The 19,794-nt window shown below is 43.7% G+C and overlaps 1 protein-coding gene across 5 annotated transcripts in view; it reads left to right on the top strand.

Moving 5' to 3' along the window:
* Positions 1 to 19,794, top strand: part of TGFB2 (transforming growth factor beta 2) — a 97,342-nt gene that overhangs the window by 17,838 nt on the left and 59,710 nt on the right. For 4 of the 5 annotated variants that reach the window (XM_005898568.3, XM_070385508.1, XM_070385506.1 and 1 more), the window contains exon 2: positions 159 to 242. The exons of the other annotated variant lie outside the window; for it this stretch is intronic. In XM_005898568.3, the coding sequence (XP_005898630.1) occupies positions 159 to 242 (84 nt within the window). The remainder of the gene's footprint in view (positions 1 to 158; positions 243 to 19,794) is intronic. 5 annotated transcript variants of the gene reach the window in all.

The raw sequence follows: 19,794 nt of genomic DNA, 5'->3' as shown, positions 1-19,794 counted from the left end.
CCCGTAGTCCCCTGGCCCTGAGTAGCGGGGCCCTTCTGTTTCTGGGGGAATGATAAATACATGCATAGAGTCCCTCTTCTGCGTTGAATCTTTGTATAGCTCTGTATAGGCATCTCCTCAGTAAAATAGCTAATGACTGTGCTTTTTAAAACTCCTAGCTGTCTGCCCAGTTGTTACAACACCCTCTGGCTCAGTGGGCAGCTTGTGCTCCAGACAGTCCCAGGTTTTCTGTGGGTACCTTGGTGAGTACACTCGTCTGCTTTATATACCTCATTTGACGTAGTGGTAGCCGGTCCATCTTTAGTGTTTGTCTCCTGGGTGGGGGGGGACTTGTCAGAGGCGAAAGAGAATTCTGAAGTGCAGCCTCGTAGCTGGACAGTCACACAGGTGCCCCCAATCTTGTAGTCAGAGTGTCTATCAGAAAAACTCATGAATGCTTTGAAGTGATATGATGACTTGATTCTAATACGGGGAAGGATGGATTGTGGGTCTATGAGATGTGTGATCTAGGGCTTCCCAAGTGACTTGATAGATTGATCTCTTGACTCCCTGGGAGGATACTCTGTGGTGGGGGGAGGGATTGTATGGTCAGAATGTCAAGGGTTCCTTGTTTTTGGTCTCTTATTTGAACCTGTGTTCTTATTTCTGACACACAGCAATGGCTCAATGAATGTTTCTGGTACTGAACTGAAAGGGAAGAAGGAGATCTTTCTCTCCTTTGAAGTTCTACAGGGAGGACAGTGGGAAATGTACGCTGATCATTGTGGCCTTCATACAGTCATTAATGGGTTGTTTGTGGCCTTCATATGGGTTGCATGAGAGAATGGGGTGATTATGGTCAAGGCTTCAGTTGGCTGAACCTGAGAGCTTGCCACTGTGCCCTGACCCTCAGGACAAGTGCAGGCCCCTCAGAGCCTAACCCTGTGTGATAGGCTGGGGTGGGGTGGGGGGGTCACCAAAGCTAGAGGGCTCACCCCTTTCTGATTTGGAACATTAATAAATCAGCCAGCTTTTATTGAGTACCATCTTTTATCATCTGCTGAGCCATGAGACCACAGCAAAGAACAGGGCTTAGGTGATTGTGACACTGAAACACTCTGGCCCAGGTGGTACCCTGATCCATGCTCAGGAAGGGAGGAAATGGACTTACTGTCCTGACATTAGTTCCCTCTACACTTTTGAGGCCCTGAGGAAGCATGAATTATATGGATTCTAAATTCAAGTGGAGATCCCAAATAAGGACAGGAGAAATGTTTTTATTTCCCCGATAGATGTCTGCACTCCCTGGGTTATCCTGCTGTGCACTTTACCACTCCTAATTGTGAAAGTGTTAGTCACTCAGCCATGCCCGACTTTTTGCGACCCCATGAACTGCAGCCCATCAAGCTCCTCTGTCCATGGGATTTCCCAGGCAAGAATACTGGAGTGGGTTGCCATTTCCTTCTCCAGAGGATCTTCCCGACCCAGGGGTCAAACCTGGATCTGCTGCACTGCAGGCAGATTCTTTACCAACTGAGCTACTAACCTTGCTCCTTAGGAATCAAGGAATCAAGAAATGAAATAGTCTATTTACAGTGACCTAAGCTGGGCTTTCCTCAAAAACAAAACTGATTGCATTGAGAATATATATTTATTTGAGTATAGAAAGCCTCAGAATGGCTACAAGCTGCCATGTGAATAAAAAGAGTGAATGGCTTCATCCATGCTTTTTAAGTTCCTGTTTGTAAGGCAGATTGTATTTGGTTTTCCATCTCTAAATTTGTATTTTATTGTACTGTCTAAACCAAGGAGTTAATTGTCTGATTTTTGTTTGTTTGTTTGTTTGTTTCGCCAGCTTGTTGGAAAAGACAAGGGAAAGGGATGAGAGAAGGAAAACATGTGTTGAATTCCAGTCCCCCCCACCCCTCCCCCATGTCCCGGGTACTGAAGGCCTCTGGTCCTTATTCTTCCCATGTTGGTTGGTTGGCGAGGGTGGGATGAAATCCCCATTTTTCAGGGAACTCTGGCTTGGAGAGGTGAATACCTTGTCCTCAGTCATCAAACTAGCAAAGGGAGTAGAAGCAAATCCCGAAGTCAGGTCTGGCCCGCGTACCCTCCACCACACCACAGAGACCCCAAACTTCTTTTTTTTTTTTTTTTGCTTTTCTTTTATTTCCCCTGGGAATCCCATCCCATTAGTTTTTATAATTCTCTTACCTATCACTTTGGATTAATTTCCTTTTCATCTTTTCCTCATAGTAAACAAGTGGAGAGGTCTACCCTTCCACTTGGCCTCGGACACGCCTTCTCCCTTGGGGTTATTTTCGGTCATTTAATGGCTGCAAGCTTCCCCCTTTCTTTGATGGAAAAACATTGGAAGCCCACCCTGCCTCTCCTGAGTCTGGGAAAATCAGGAGTGTCTCAGAGGGTGAGGCTGGGGAAAGAGATCCCTGTTCAGTGGGAGGCCCTCCTGCCCCACCCAGCTTCCCGCCTGGGAGTCAAGCCTGCAGACCCTTCCAGACCTTCCATGCAAGACTGCTGAGCAGTGGGGCTCTGCAATTTTTTTTTTTTTTGGTCTCTGTTCTTAGAAACAGTAATTGAGTAAAAATGTAAGTGAGCCGATGCCAGGGGGCAGGCGTCCAGGGTCAGGGTGAATTTCTCCATGCTGACTGTGATTCTGAACACTCGTTAAGTAGAGGCTGGCTGGTGCCAAGCGGCTTGAGGGTCATCCCTGTCACCTTGTGTGAACCGCCTCTCCATTCCAAGGAGATGTTGGGAGTGGCCGCAGGGAGTCGGGGGGTGGGGGGACCCGTGGCGCCTCTGGCTTTCCTGCCTCCCTCTCTAACCTGGGTGTAGTTATCACCACGTGACCTGAACCCATGCTTGGACTGGCAGTGCTGATGCCTCCTCAGTTTTACATCAAGTCCCCTGGAGGAAGACATCGTCCTTGCTCCTCGTAGCCTGTGTGGCCGCTACATCATTTCCACTCCACCCCCTCCCGCCCTTTAAGTTCACTCTCCTCCAAAATGTAGGTTGAGGTGAGCTTAGCCTGCCTGAAGGTTTTTCTTCTAAGATAGACGAGTCCAGGAGATAAGCAGTCCAGATGGTCTCTCCAGGAAGGAATGGGTTAAGAGTCATGAAGGCAAATCCAGCTTTGTTTGTTCTTTAAGTATTTACTGAGCGTGATGCCTTTCATTAGCTTGGTTCAGATTTAAAGATGAGCTCCTCAGAGTGTGGCCTGCATTTTTTGGTACGTTCTGAAGGGTCATCAAAAGCCGATTCCCGGGCCTGTCTTGAGTCAGAGTCCCTGGGGCGGGTGGAACCCAAGGAGTCTGTACCTTTAAAAGGCAGCGCAGGTGCACCGGTCCCCATTAACCTGATGCAGTGGAGGCTCTTATTCTGCCGGTGTGTTTACTCCAAGTCCTTCAGCCTGAAGGATTCAGATCTAGCAGGGCCTCTGTTTGATCAGCTGGTCCCACAAGTGTGAGACCCCGAATCCATAGCGTGACCACGTTTTCACCCTGTGCTCTCCATGTCCCTCAGTGCATACAATGATCGAGTTAGGTCCGTAGTTAATCACGCTGATCACACATCACCCCTGCTTACCATTCACCACAGAGGGGCTGTGAATGTGCAGGCAGATGACCGAGTGGCGGGGGGTGGATGCCTCGTTGGGAGGTTACGCACATTGGATTGGACAGCGCAGTTTCAAAACAAATGTATAATGTGCAAGTGATGTACAATTTATAATGCCATAGCCGATGTATAATGTTTAGTTCACTGAGGTAGTGTTTGGTCAAAGCACCGCTGACCTCTTCATGGCCTGAAATCTGTTCTGAGACATTCCACGGGGTAAGGATCTCGCCAACAATGGAATGTAAACTCTACTCACTCAGCCCAACTCAGTTCCAAGTAACTGAAGTTTTCTCTTTCCAAATAGCGTTTTTTTTTTTTTTTCAACCAGAGGTATTCAAGCAGGTGAAAATCTGACCCAGATATTAAACAGAAAAAGTTAATAATAAAAGTTAATAATAAATGACTTTGGTATTTTCTCCTGTGATTTTGATATTGTTTTAGAACCATCCAGTATTTTGAATCCAACCACACAATATGGCTATTCTATAACTACTGTAGTGTTTTTGATGATCAAGATAGAGAAATAGCCAGTTCTTCTACATGCTTTGTATCACTGAACCAAAAAAAAGCATTTTTTTTTAAATAAACATGCCCAGGAATTGTCTTTGTGCCCCAAGTGATTTCTCTGTTATTTCTACCAGTTTGAGAGCTAAGTTCTTTGCTATGTGGTGAAGAGTAAATATAACAGTGAACTAACACCAGAGGAAGAGGCACTAACTACAGTGGTCACTTTATAATTGCCCTAGGATTATACTGGTCAGGCTTTTAATAACCACTGGAAAACAGGAAGTTTGAAGTCTTAATACCATAATAACTCTCATCACTTTGCAGATTTAAACAATGGGAATAAGCATTTTTCTATTGAAGCAGGAAAAGAATGACTAGTCGTATTCATTCTACTTCCCAGCAAGCCTTCCATTAAAAAGGTCTCTACGTGCACTACAAATATAGATCTAGTTGTAAGACAGGTGTCTAATGCATGCAAAGATCATAGGAAGACGAAGGTAAACACGAGACATTCTTACAACAGTCGTTCACTGCACAGTGTTCATTGTTGCAATGCACTAGGCATCCATCTAGGCACTAGCGATGCCATCAGTGAATAAAACAGAAAACTTTGCCCTTGGGGTGCTTCACGTTTTGCAGAAAGAGGATAGACAATTAATTAAAAAGATGAGAATGGTAGAATGTGATCAATGTGATAGGACAGAAAATCAGAGCAAGGTTGGGGAGTGGGGAGGTGAGTTGCAATTTGATCAGACGTATCCTAGGAGATGAGATTAGAGAGAGAATGACACATGGGTCAGGTGGGGACTTGGAGGCCATTGCCAAGTCTGTGGTTTTTCCTCTGAATCAAATGGGGAGAAGGGTGGTTTTAGCCCAGGGGTTCTGCAGCAAAATTGAGGACAGTGACCAAGGCAGGAGCCAGAAGCCCAGTGAACTGGTCTTGGCAATGCACTGGGAAGGCACTCAGCACAAGGAAGTTCCAACAACTAGGAACTTCAACAAGACCTTCCTTGTGCTGAGTTCTTTCTTTAACAGATAATTTGATAGGCAGGTCACAAGTGGGTTCTGTATATAGAAAATATTTTTTTGTTGTTGTTTGTTTTAAATGGACACTCCTGAATTACTGGCAACCCACCCCCTTCCTTTCTGGAAAGAAGCTACCTTTGCACCTTCTGTGTATGCAAATAACCTCTTGGGTCTCCCATCTTGTGCTGACAAGTGTGGAATGGCAGCTGCTGGAGGCTGCACTTACTGGACCGCTTAGTCACGGCCACCCTTGATTCATGACCAGGAACACAGGACACTACACTCATAGGTGACCACGGTTGGCCTCCGAGGATGACAAGCTGTCTCTTCCTGTAGGAAGTGGAAAGTCAGACTTGGAAGGCTCTTTGGATCTGTCCAGCTGTGCCTTGTACATTTGCCTAAACTTTGAAATGAGGTCATAAGCCAGGGAATGTGTAACACTATGTCTCTTATCAGTCAAAAAGCATTTCTCTTGGACCAGAGTTTGTGTTCCAATTTTTAAGTTTTGAGCAGCAAGACTTTACACTGGGATGTCGGTTCGATTCCTTCATCCATCTCTATAAGACATGTCAATCGAGTCTACTGCATTCAGGTGCTGTGTGAGCTCTGCCGGTGGATGGAGTAATAGAACACAGATCCTGACTTCAAGAGCCTTTGACTTAGTGAGGAGCTCAGGCCTACCAAACCAGCCCAATCAAACTGAGAAGCTAACACCATGTGGTTGATTATAAGTAAGGGTCTGAGAGGTCAGAAGAATTGATGAACTTGCTCTAGACAGGTCAAGGAAGCCTTCTCAGGGGCAGCTGGTATTTGCTGCTTCAACAGATGGCTTTTGGGAGGATAGTTTGGCAGTCAATCAGTAGCACTAGGAAGTCTTCAGCTTTCAGTAAGGGGAAGATTTGCCCTTTCATGTTTTCTCCCTCTTTGAGCTCGCATGATTACTGTCTTGATGAATCATGAAACAGCAGAAGCACTTACTGTAGTCTTTGAAAAATTGAACGTGTACCTACAGGAGACCCACTATGAAATAGTGAGGCTGGAGAACAGGGCAAGATCGTTACATGAGGTATCTGTTATTCAGAAGACATAATGGACCCATGGTGCACAAAATCCATTAGACAACTCAAAGTCATTAGAGCTTCTTTCCCCTTCTTCTTAAGGACACATCACAAAGGTTGATCCCTCACTTATAGTCTATGGATTCTATGACATCTTTTGTTGTGGGACCCAGCTGAGGGAGCAGCGTCTAAACCCGGGCATGCTGACCTCCTGGCTGGACCACAGGAGATGTATAGTTATCCACTATGTTCCCGTGACCAAACATGACTTCAGTAGGGCAAGAAGGGGCACAAGAAAAGGATCTGTTTGGCGGTGGGTCTAGAAGAGAAGAGTTTGACCAAATGGTATAGTCTACCGTAGTGTAAGTGGTGGAGTTGGGGAAAAGAGAAGGATTTCACCCATGTTAAAAACTTTCTATGTTGTTGGTATGGCATGGTTGGATCCACACTTTTGCTTTGTCCATGGAATTATGAGGAGCTTTATAATGGATATTTGCTGAATACTTAGTCAGTTGGCTTTATAAGACAGACATCAATTTCCTTCTGCTCCACTTTTATTTTATTATTATTTTTAAAGTCTTTGTTGAATTTGTTACAGTATTGCTTCCGCTTTATGTTTTGGTTTTTTGACTATGGGGCATGTGGGATTTTAACTCCCTGACCATGGATGGAACCCATATCCCTGCACTGGAAGGCAAAGTCTTAACCACTGGACCTCCAGGGAAGTCCCCTTCATTTTTATATACAACTTATTCTTCCAACCAAAACAAGTTTGTTTGGTGTCAGAGGCACAGTTGGTAGTACTAGGTTTAGGAAGCAAGTCCTGATATGTTATGTGAAATTTATGTGTGTCAGGGAAACTCAGGCTTACCTCCAAAACATGTACTCACATCTCTTCGCCTTAGGGTCTCAGGTTGCCAGTATGTTCCTGACATGCCCAGCAGTATCTGGTAAATGTTCTTCACAATCCAGGTTAAGCTTCTATGAGACTGTAAGTCTGAAGATGCCTAGCTGTAGCTGGAGGTACCATGACTCTCCTATTTCTTATCTCTTTTGTATGAGTTCCATGCCAATTGAATGAGTTAAACATTGAGTACCATGTGGCTGCCTCAAATTCTACCTAACCTGAGCCTTAGTCTCCTGACAGTGACTGATGAGGTCAATGGGTTAGTTTCAGGCTCCCTCCTGCTGTGTCCAGTGAGAACACTGCAGAATGACCCCACCTGGCATGGGGCATCTCCTGTGCCCCTCTCAACCCAGGGGCAGCCATCCATCTGCTCTGAATGCCCCTGAGCACGCTGGGTAACTCCCTGCTTGCAAGTTCCCCATCATCTCGGCAGCCTATTCTTAGTAGCAGCAGATGCTGAACATCTCCATCCTGCTTTTGGGGTCAGCAGTGGGAAAGAGCAGAAAAAAATGAAAGCATTGTTTTGCACATGGCTGGACATCTGTATTTCTGAATTGCCCTGTTGTGTGGATGATGCAACTGCTGGAGCTGTTTTGCTGAATGTGAACTTTGTCCACCAACTGGACTCTAAATTGGTTTTGGATCCTTGTGAAATCTAAACGGTCAGACCATATTTTTCTAATCTTCAGTTGGACTGTATCTTTGCTCTGAAGTGGAGCTGATTCGTTTCTGTTCACATCCACCGCAGGGGTTGCTTCTCTGTTTTTCTGCTCTGCGTTGCTTGTTTTCTCAAGGCTGCTACTTACCTCGTCCATTGTGTGTATTCAGGAGAGCAGGAGGGCAGCTCCCTGTGGTACTGTGGCCACTGTGGCTTCAGGGATGGTTTACTCAAGTGTTATTGTTAGGGAGAGAGCTGACTGGTTTTCAGAAACTGAACAGGGGAAGCGTCAGGACCAGCTCACCCACAGGTATGCTGGTACTATGACAAAAACTTGGACTTGGACTTCAGATAGCAGAGCACTCAGATCCTTTACTGGAAGCACTGACCCTCAGGGCTGTGGTCTCTACTTGGGTACTCTGCTACTGAGATTCTCAACTTCACTGTGTATAATATAAGAATCATAAACTCAGACTGGGGTCCACCTCCAGAAATTCTGATTTGATTGGTCTGGGCTGGGAGCTGGCATCTTTAGTTTTACAAAGCTTCCCAGGGCATTCTGATGTGCAGCCAGATTTAAGAATCTCTGTTTTGGGAGTTTATGTAACATTTGCTACTGTGATTTTTGTCTAGCTATCCATGTCCTGTTATGAGTTTCTGCATGAATTTCTGCATGAAAAAAAAAGGCAAAGATCTAGGTGGGGTGTTAATAAATGAAGAGTCTGGATCCTGGCTTTAGTAATAAGAAAATGAATAATAATGATATTGATCACTGTTAGTTATTGCATACTTACGTTGGGCACTGTGCTAATCTTTATACTAGCCCTATAGGATAAACAGGGCATCCCTGGTAGCTCATCTTATAAAGAATCCGCCTATAATGCAGGAGACCCCAGTTCAATTCCTGGTCAAGAAGTTCCCCTGGAGAAGAGATAGGCTACCCACTCCAGTATTCTTGGGCTTCCCTGGTGGCTCAGATGGTAAAAAATCTCCCTGCAATGCAGAAGACCTGGGTTCGATCCATGACTTGGGAAGATCCCTTAGAGGAGGGCATGGCAAGCCACTCCAGTATTCTTGCCTGGAGAATCCCCTGGACAGAGGAGCCTGGTGGGCTACAGTCCATGGAATCACACAGAGTTGGACACAACTGAGTGACTTAGCAAAGCACAGCACATCATAGGATAAACACTACTGTTATTTTCAGTTTTACAGATGAGGAAACTGAGGCTTGCAGACATCATATAATTTCCCCACAGTCACACAGGTAACAAGTGGCAGAGCCAGAACTTGAACTTGGTCTTTCTGGTTCCAAAGTTCATCCAACCCAATCACTCCCCTAAGACGATGAACTTAAATATGAACAAGAATATTTGGGGTAAAGGGATGAGATGTCAAGAAAGGAGAATTCACTGAGTGAAAATAACATATAACTATATTTAAGGGAGATCATTCTTTTCTGAAAAATGAAGGAAAAAAAGATATCTTTGGATGACTTTCTTATTTTCTTTTGAAGCCAGTATTTGTCTCCCCCAAACCTATGGAAATTCAGAGTGAGCAGCAGAACCCAATGACTTGCATGATGGTGTTGGAATTAGGCAGTGGCTTCTGAGTTTAGCTCATCTTTACCTCCTGTCTGAGGAACATCTTTACCTACCCCCATTTGAGGAACGACCATGGTTGCTTCTTATCCAAACTTGTTCACTGTATGGAACATCCTGAAGTGATTCTCTTGTCCACACTGGGTAATTACTGGAGTGTGCAAGGGAAAATCCTGGAGTTTTTCATTTTTTCTCCCTATATAAGAACAACTGTTTTTTTTTTTTTTTTTTTTTTTCAGGCTAGTAAATCTGAGTTCTTAAACTACTCCATTAATCCTTTAATGCCTATTAAAAGTTCAGAATGGTACCAGACCAAGGCCCTGGAAATTCCGTCTCCAGCTCTTGGCCACCCTATATATACCCATACATGTGAAAGAATGTTGCAGATTGAGGCATCCAGTAAATATTTGTCAAGTGAGGGAGTGAATGAACTTTGCAAATATGGACCATAATAGATATAGCATATTGCTAAGGATTTCTTGGGGAATGAGTGAAGTCTTAGTCCACTGGTCTGCTGCCAGGTTTTCCATGGGGCCACTTGATCAATTAGCCAACTCCTAATTCCTTCCTGGGGTAACTTTTTGTACACTAAGCACAGCAATATTAATAGGGTTAAAACAATCTTATTATCTCTGACCTCTGTTTGTGTCTCTCAGCCTGGATGAAAGGACACTGCCTTTTTCTTCAGTCTCAGTAGTATTTTTCATGTTATAAGTTGGGTAAAATTCAGAGTCCCCTGGAGCATGGAGAGAGAAAGAGGCAAGTTACTTGCCAGCCCATAGGAAAGCCAAGCCCAACGCTGATGCATTCTTGTTGTGGATGGTCCCACGGGAACACCTGGATTAGCCCCCGCTCCCGCTGTGGGTTCAAAGTGCTGTCCCTGGAGTTATAGAGGGGCAGTTGGGTCCTCAGCCAGACGGCACAAGTATTTTTAGGGCTGTTCGCCTCTCAATCTAATTTCTGCTTGAAACTTTAACACATGCAGACTGCACAGAAATGACTTTTAAACTACTCTCTGGGTAGTGTAGGAGGGCTTGGATTAGTACCACAGCCTTTGAGCAATTTTTTTTTTTTTTTTTTATTGCTAACTATCCAACAGGCTGAACAGAGGAAATTCAAGTCTAACCCTGGAGGGACCCCTGTTTAGTCATCTGTCTAGACAGACGAGTTCATATAATGGGCCTCTCTGTTTCTTTTGCTTTGTTATAACAGACGGTGGTCCCTTCCTTTCAACTCTATGAGGATGTCAACCTTTGGTTTTTGATCCCAGCCTACTGTTGATAAGCCAAGAAAGTGACTCACACATGAGCCAAGGATGACTCTCGTGTGTGACACCGTCTGTGATATAATAGAAAGAAAACATAGACTTTGCATAAAGGAGAATCCTGGGTAAAAATCCTGACTGTGAAATATTAGGCGAGTCACTTACCCTCTCTGAACCTCATTTTTATCTTCTCTAAAATGAAAATTAATTTTTAAAAATACTCTTCTAAATGCTACTTAAAAAGAGAGAGAGAGATTAGCACATAAAAATGCCTTGCATGTGGTAGGGAGTGAATATATTTTTTATTCATTCATTTATTCATTAAGGTGATCAGTAAAGACTTAACTTTTCCTGTTTTTTGGTATTCTGAGACCTCTAAGAAAACCAGAAATTCCAGCCCATATTTTTAATATCAAGTCATATGTTGAGAAAAGCAAGTGATAGATATTTTTTAAGCCTAGGAAAAAGTTGAAAATAGTTCCAATTTCTGTTAGACAAAAATAATATTGGAGATATCATTTAAATATTGGTAGAGGTAAATAAGGCAGAATGATATTTTCAGTTTTATCAGAAGGGCTCAAAATTCTCAGAACCTGCCTAAAAGAACTCTCTTTGTTAGTAACTATTTCTGCAACTAAGTGGTACATCTCTCTCCCTTGTTATTTCACTTTATTTTTAAGCATTTTGCAGGTTTCCATTATATATGCACAATATTATACATGATATACATGCACACTTATATACATGTTAACCTTTGAGATATGTTCCAGTTCACTTTTGTTTGCCAAATTAGGCTACTATGAAATGAGAAAAATATTAGAAATATCAGAAACATAAAAATATTAGATATTTTGAAATATCAAATATTAGAAATATTATCAGGAGCCACATAGGCTCCTGATCATACTTTTGTTTTCAGTTTAAACAACATTTTTTTTTGTGTGTGTTATTTTACTTTAATCTCTTCCTGGACTGTCCCTAAAAGCAGTAATGTGGAAAATACCATTTGATTCAATTTAATTCAGTAAATATTCACTGAGCATGTACTGCCTCCAGGGCTTGCTGCCTGACTCACACAGGTGGATAAAAATGGGCAGAGTCGGGGTGGACTCCCCCAGAGGAGGCAGCACAGATAGGCCAGGGGAAGGCACTGCGATCACACGACACAGGTCTAAGTGGAGACACCAGATTCCTTTTGATGGAACAATGGTTGGGTGCGCTCCTTCTTTAAGCTTCAGTTTCTTAGCTCACACCAAAATGTAGTAATCATGGTGGGTACATGACAGAGGGGATGCGCCTCAGAACATGTGATATTGCTTTTGTCAGTGTTCTTCTTATTCTTTTTATTGTTATTTTTCTATTATGGCTGCCCCCAAGTAGCTTATAACGTATTGGTGAAAACAAGTTGATATACCCACCACCCTACACAAAGCAGCAGAACCATTCAAAAGTTGCTGAATGATATTTACAAGCCAAGGCCAATGGTAACACAAAGACAGAATGATTGAGTAATGAAAACAACTTTAAAAAAAAATTTGATCCGTATCGTATGCAGATTGCTATGTGTACCTGAGCGGTGAATAGCCACAACCTCCATATGGAAAGGAAAATAGGAAAATCAGTGTCTCCTTCAGCTGTTAAAGGACAGAAGCAAATGATGGCTGTGTTGATAGCAAAGCTCTTCCCATCTCAGAGTACAGTTCTTGACGTTTCCATACATTGAAATTCCATTAGAACCCACTGCTTTACGTGGCTTTGGATATGGTTTGTCTGAGTCATGTCTCTTTCAATACAACTGCAATCAATAAAAAAACCAGTAAAATGTGGTTAACCACAAGGACATCCCTCCCCAGCAGCCCCACCCCCAGTCAGCACTGTGATTCATTCAGTTTACTGCTCCTCCCCGGTCGTAGACTCTGTATCGAGAGACAGGCTTCTTCGAATACAAAGAACAGAAAGTCCCCGTCTTGTGCTGGTTTGCCCGCTCCAGTGTTGTCTCGCACGCCCCACTCCTGACTCCTGGGAAGCCCCGTCCTGTCCTGGCCTGGGGTGTCTGTGGCCTCAGCATCACAGGGACACAGGATAGATGTCTTTGGAGGATGTGGCCTGAGGTCCCAGCAAACCTTACCGAGTAAACAATCTTGCCCTCTCTCTACCAGTACAACTGGCTTCCTGTTGCATCCTTTGTCATGGGAATCTTGAGGTCCCCACTAGCCCTCAGCTTCGTTTTCATTCCTTATGTGTCTTGTACTGCTTTTTCCTTCTTGTTCTTACACAGTAGGGAACTCAAGCAGCGGGAGGGGTTGTGAATGCACTGGGAGACCAGAGTGGAGGAGAGGAAGGGAAGGTGGGAGACAGGTGTGCAAAGGACCGAGGCAGCCTTCACTTGCTCGCTGCCTGGACTTGGCCATTCCTCATGGGGCAGCACCTTCCCAGGCCAGTGAAGCCAGAAGGGTGTCTGCCAGCAGCCTTAAGCTGTTATCCTGGAAATCCCAGACCTTCCATTACCCACAGGGGCTGTCAGGCTTCACGATTACCTTTAACTGTCAGAGCAGACTGAGAGAAGAGTATGCTCTATTTCCTTTATTCTTAGGACAGTGGTGTACCTTTCTTAGTTCCCACCTTGATAGTTTTTCTCAAGGTTGCCATTTGGGAGGAGTTTTTCTTTAAAAATGCTGAGGTTGGCTATTCGGAAAGTAAGATGAAGCCAATGGAAAACGGTGTCCTTTTTCTGTGCTCTTAACTGAGGGAAGTTCAGTCCTGATCAAATCAGTGAAGCCCAAGGTTTAAGTCACTGGCTGTGTTAGAATCCAATTTTACCACTTTTCTCTACTTGCTGCTAGTTAATGGAGAGAAAGGTGGACCTAAAGATGCCTAATTACACTTAACTTCTTTTATTTATGGGGGGAACCAGTCACCCTTTGCTAAGAATCTGTATCTAGTTTCTTTTATTCACACTTAGTATTTGGTCCAAAATAAACAATAACAACAAAAAGAACAATATTTATAATAATAACATTTATTACTTATACCCATGTAGTGCTTCTACCCTAGGGACCTTCCTAAGCACTTGAGAGATACTGACTCATTTGATCCTGGCAATACTAGGTAGATATTATTATTTTCTCCATTTCACATGGGAGGAAACCAAAGCACAGAGATAGATGAAATCACTCCCCAGATCCGTAGCTAATAAAGGGAAGAAACAGGACCCCCCACCCCCACCCCGCTCATATCTGCCATTATCATCATACTCTCATTAATTGACCCTTGAGCTGATCATGTGACACAGAAGTGGCAACGCTGTGTCATCATTAAGGGCACAAACTCTGAAATGAAAACTGCTCCAGAAAACTATCTGTTTGGGGAAAGGCAGTGAGATCTGAAAGCAGACTCCACCTGGCTTAAAATATAGAAATCATTTATATATGAGAAACCTATGTGGTGAATATCCACCCACGCAGTGCTCCTTTGGGATGAAACTGAAAAGAGCAGTCAACATGCCAAGTTCTCTCCAGATGACTTTTTAAAACTCACCCCTCTGATTAGCAAACAGTACAGATGTTGATAGAGTTGGAGGATTTTTAATATCTTTATTTGAATTACACAAAGCAGCCAAATGTAGTTGGCCCTGGGCTGCAGCCTATATGTGTCTGGATGCCAAGAAGCAACTGTGCTCCGCTGGGATGCCGAGCATTCCAGACCTGTTACCTTGTAAGTGTAATATTTACCAGATTTTCGCTTCATCTGGAGATGAAGAGCAGAGCTGCCCAGAGTGGGGGCGGGCCTGGCTGCTGGGAAGGGAGCTCCGTGTGCAGAGGCATCCCCGAATGAGCAGGGAGCTGGGGAGGTGAGCGCAGATCTGCCAGAAACAAGCCTTTTTCCTGGCAACCAGGAATCTAGGAAAAAATAACAGACCTTACGTGGTTGGGGTGCCCAGCAAACTCATAGGACAGAGTGCTTTTGCTTTCACAATCCTATTTTACCCTCACATCTCTAGGTGATAGATGCTGTCTTGTCCCTGTTTTGTAGATAGGATTAATGCAGTTCAGGGCTTCCCTGATAGCTCAGTTGGTAAAGAATCTGCCTGCAATGCAGGAGACCCCAGTTCAATTCCTGGGTCGGGAAGATCTGCTGGAGAAGGGATACGCTACCCATTCCAGTATTTTTGGGCTTCCCTGGTGGCTCAGCTGGTAAAGAATCTGCCGGCAATGTGGGACACCTGTGGGTTCGATCCTTGGGTTGGGAAAATCCCTTGGAGAAGGGAAAGGCTACTCACTCCAGTATTCTGGCTTGAAGAATTCCGTGGACTGTATAGTCCACGAGGTCACACAGAGTTGGACATGACTGAGCGACTTTTACTTTCAACGCAGTTTAGAGACATAAGTGGATTGCCCAAGCTCACATATTTAGTTCTCTTCCAAAGCCTGTCTTTATTTTGACTTTAGTAAAACTGATTTGGAGAAAGGAGGTGAAGGTGGCCAAGTGGGGCTGACTCATTCCCTGTAGCCTCTTTTGAGTCTCACTTCCTCTGACCTTCCCAGCCTCCCTGCCAGGTAGGTGTTCCTCGCTTTCTACAGGTGAGGAAACTGAGACCTCGAAAGGTGAAGACAGGTGCCCAAAGCCAGATTTTTTAAGTGACAAAGCCGAAGCAGAATTGGGGTCTGCTGAGTTCCAGACCTTAAATCTTGTGTTATAGCACTGTGTCTTCCTTCATCAGCTGGCAGTGCCAAGCTTACAAACAAAACCCCATCCTAAAACTCTGGACAAGTACAGCTCTCTGTGATGTTCCTCAGTTCTGAGAAGGGGCTGGAGGCCATTTCAGACAGCCTGTACTGAACCCTGTGTGTTAATAAACAGAGCTAGTAAATGAGACAATGTGATTAAGAGTGTGTGTGTGTGTGTGCACACGCGTGTGTGTGTATGTGTGTGGTGCGCACGTGTGTCCCTGTACAAACAGTGAGGCACTCATAGGCTGGAGGAGAGGAGAATGATTTTCAAATCAAAGAGGTCAGCAGTTGCCAGAGCAGCACATGTGTAATGAACCATATTTTACTTTCATCATCACTTCATCAGATGAGTAAATAGAGACAAGATCCCCAAGGTCAGCAAAAGGAGATGGTGAAACCGGTCTCTAGTTCTTTCTGCCCTTCCTGGATGGGGGCTGCCATCAGCACCCTCACCATAGCTGGGTTGTTTTTTTTTTTTCTGTTTTTTTGGCGTAGAAGTGTTTGACTGAAAATGAAGCCAGAGCATTGGCAGCAGCCCCCCGCCCCCACCAGAAGTGCTCAGGGCTGTCTTCCAATGAGGCTGGAAATATAAACAGAAGAGCTAGTTTGCCTGGGGGCCCCTTGCAAGAGCCCTTATTCGCTACTGCTCCCTTTGCTTTGGGGGTGGGGGAGGTAGGGAGGGCGATGCTTTGGTTGAATCTCACCCAAAAAGCTGTATTTTTAGCCGAAGATGGAAAATTATAAAAGCAAAGATGTGAAATGAAGCTCTTCGGTGAGTGTTGTCAGTGGAAGAAGTCACCCCCAGCATAGACGAAGTCGCTCCAAGATTCCCATCCACACTGGAGCAGGGCCCCTGACTCCCTGCAGCACCGGCTCTGGCGGGACTGATAAAGGGACTGGTCTTAAGCACTTGGTTTTGCTTGAACACTGAAGTCGGTAGACAGGTTTCTTTCTCTGTGCAAATTCAGAGTTTTTCTTTACTACCTTCACATGCCACTGTGTCCTGTACTGGACACTTGTCATAGGAACTGAATCCAAAGGATGATGTTCCATCATTTCAAAGTTTGGTGGTGGTGGTGGAGGGGGTCATACATACAACAGACCTTGGTTATGCTACTATTTTGTGGAGTAGATTTTGTTTCATGAGTGAATTTGGTCTCTACATTCCCTTTTCTGATTCGGTTTTGGCATCAAGTTTATACTGCCTGCCTGAGTGAGTTGGGATATTTCTCCAGTACTTTCTTTTGGATAGTCTGCATGGTTTAGAATGATGTATTTCCTAAAAGTCTAGGGAGATTCTTCTGTACAACTTCCTGGGACTAGTATTTCTTTTGTGGGACATTTCATAGGGATATTATTTTTAAATTATTTATATGCATTATCATCCTTCTAGTTTCTTTTTTCCCCATTCTTTTTTTTTTTATTAATAGTTTTTTTTTTTTTTTAGGTTGATTTACAATGCTTTGTTAGTCTCTGGTATATAGCAAAGTGATTCAGTTTTATATATGTATATATATTCTTTTCCATTATAGTTTATTACAGGATATTGAATATAGTTCCCTGTGCTATACAGTAGGATCTTGTTGTTGTTTATCCAGTCTACATATAATAGTTTGCATCTGCTAATCCGAAACTCCCAACTCAACTCCCCCACAACCCCAAATATGGAACGCTTTGTGAATTTGCATTCACAACGAGACCATGCAAATCTTCTCTGTGTTGTTCCCACTTTAGTATATGTGCTGCCAAAGTGAGCACTCCCCATTCTTAATGGAAGTACTATTTGCATATGGTGAAATGCACAGGTCTTACGTGTGCAGAAAGGGATGCCTTCAACAAAATCTTGAAGCAGAGGAGAGAGGAGTAACTTGCCTTTGGTGAAACAGCTAGTGTTTAGGGAAAGGAGTCAGGGTTAGGAAGAGGAGGATGAAAGACACCGACTCCTGCTCCCAACATAATGGTAAGATCATCATCATATACTGTCTCTAGTTTTCTTAGAAGTGCAGATCTTTAATGGGCTTTCCTTTTCAAGCTCTGGTGGTATATGGAGCTATGAGGTGCTTTTTCTCTTTTGATACCTCACCTCAATTATTAAAAAATATTTATTTTTATTTATTTGGCTGCGTCAGGCCTTCACTGTGGCATGTGGGATCTAAGTCCCTGACCAGGGATAGAACCTGGACCCCCTGCACTGGGAGCACAGAGTCTTAGCCACTGGGCCACCAGGGAAATCCCCTTCATCTCAGTTTTTGGAAATTAATATCTATGGAGACTAGGAGGTTGTCACGTGACACAAGTCTACTGTGTACATTATTTTCAGAGTCTTCTTGGAAATAATTGGGGTTTTGAATTAAACACTAGATGGTTAGGAAAGGTTTCAAGAAAGAATAGAAAGCAAAAGGAAAGACAGTTCCCAGTCAGGAAATACTGACAGAGCCTTGGAAATGTGGATGCTGCCCTGGGATATTACAGAAGAGCAGTGGAGCTGGATTTATGCTCTAAACAGAGGCTCAGTGGGAAGCTTAGAAGCACAGACACACTCCCGTTTAGACAGGATAGCCCACTGCTGCTTTGTTAATTAGAATCCTCCTGGGATTTGTAAGCGATGTTTTAGGCAGGTCAAAACTGCAAGACAGCAAAGTGTGTGCCTTTAAAGAAAATGTACCATCTATTGTCAATATGAATCTACATTGAATAAAGCACAGGAACATTTGGAAATGCAGTGATGTTGCTTGTGTAACCTTCAGAGGTCCCTTTTATGTTTGATGGGGAAGCAGGTGACATGGGGGAGGGAGTCACAGGCCTTCGTTGTCACACAGGCTCCTCTTGGCTGCACAGGCAGTAAGAAGTGGCAGCCCTTACATAAACTGTTTATCCCTTTGACCATAATATCTGGAAGTTTTTTGCTGAAGAATTTTAACACAGCTACATGCCAGATTTGGTGATATGTTCTATGAGTCAGGTTTCAAGGAGTTAGAAGCTGCAACAGAATTAACCACAAGCTTCTGAAGAACTTTCCATGAAACACATTTTCAAGGAAAAACTGTTGCCTTTGGATTTCCCCACCTTAAAAGGTAGAGCGTAAACACACACTGACCAGAGAGTACCACATTCTGGAGCCTCCCAGAAATTGTGAAATAACACAAGAATGCCTTCCCTCCACCCTTCATTTCTGCCTCACAGAGTTTGTCATGCGTGGCAATTTTATGGTGGTGTGACAGTTCTGTAGAGATGAGATAAAGGGAAAATTTATTTAAGATTAATTTGAATGGTATAAAGTAATTCATGGGATGCCCCATCCCTCATCCAAAACATCTTGATTCATTTTTAAAAAATGAAAAAAGGAATTTTGTAGCAGAAGTGTTTTGAGTGCACTGGGTGTGTGTCTTATTTTTTGATGACCGTGGATTGTCATTTATTATTTTGTAGGGTTAGAAGTTATAACCTTTTTCATCTAGACAATTAAAATTGCTCTGTTTGTTGGAATAGAATCAGAATAACTTGAGGTGGGGAAAGCATCAGTGGGTATGTGGTCTGTTTGCCAAGCTGAGAAAAGCAGATATGTTAAATACTCTGTGTGTTATAAACAAGATTGTATGTAAATGGATCTCTCTCACCTTATGAAATGAAGTCCTAAAAGTTGTACCACTTACTGGCTATATTGTTGTTCGGTCACTGAGTCATGTGTGAACTGCAGCATGCCAAGCTTCCCTGTCTTTCACTATCTTCCTCAGTTTCCTCAAACTCATGTTTATTGAGTCAGTGATGTAATCAAACCATCTCATCCTCTGTCACCTTTTTCTCCTTCTCTCAGTCTTTCCGAGCATCAGGGTCTTTTCTGATGAGTCAGGTCTTCGCATCAGGTGGCCAAAGTATTGGAGCTTCAGCTTCAGCATCAGTCCTACCCTAGATAAATTATGGAATCCTCTTGAACCTTAGTGTCCTCATCTGCAAAATGGGAACAAAAAGAGTGTCTACCTTGTCGAGTTTTTGTGAAGTTTAAAGGAGAGAATGTGGGTAGGAATCTGATCTGCTGCTTTTATTATCTGTAACTTATATATTAAAGGCAGATTTAGAGGCAGTGTACCTACTGTGCATTTGCTTCACCTCATTCATCCTTAAGCTTAGGGACTGTGACAGTCCTTCACATCCCTAGGGTCTGGCTAAAAAGGAACAGAAGGCAAAACTCAAATGTGTTGGTTAAAAGGCAACTTGGAGGATGACCTGAGGGGCTTCAGGAAAGCCAAGGAAACAGATCAGAGTTGGCTACAGATGCTTCGGGGCCCCGGGAGGTATCATTCTTAGGACTGATGATGCTGTGGTCTCACAGACCCCCTGAGAGGGCTTGGGTTCTGTGCATTGTAACCTGAAGGATCCTTCTCTATGGTGAGGTGGGAGTCAGGATTTGGGTTTTATAATCCACTTACCAGT

This window comes from Bos mutus, chromosome 16 (genome assembly GCF_027580195.1).
Source record: "Bos mutus isolate GX-2022 chromosome 16, NWIPB_WYAK_1.1, whole genome shotgun sequence".
In the NCBI taxonomy this organism is placed as follows: domain Eukaryota; kingdom Metazoa; phylum Chordata; class Mammalia; order Artiodactyla; family Bovidae; genus Bos; species Bos mutus.
This window is presented reverse-complemented; position numbering and strand designations above follow the sequence as displayed.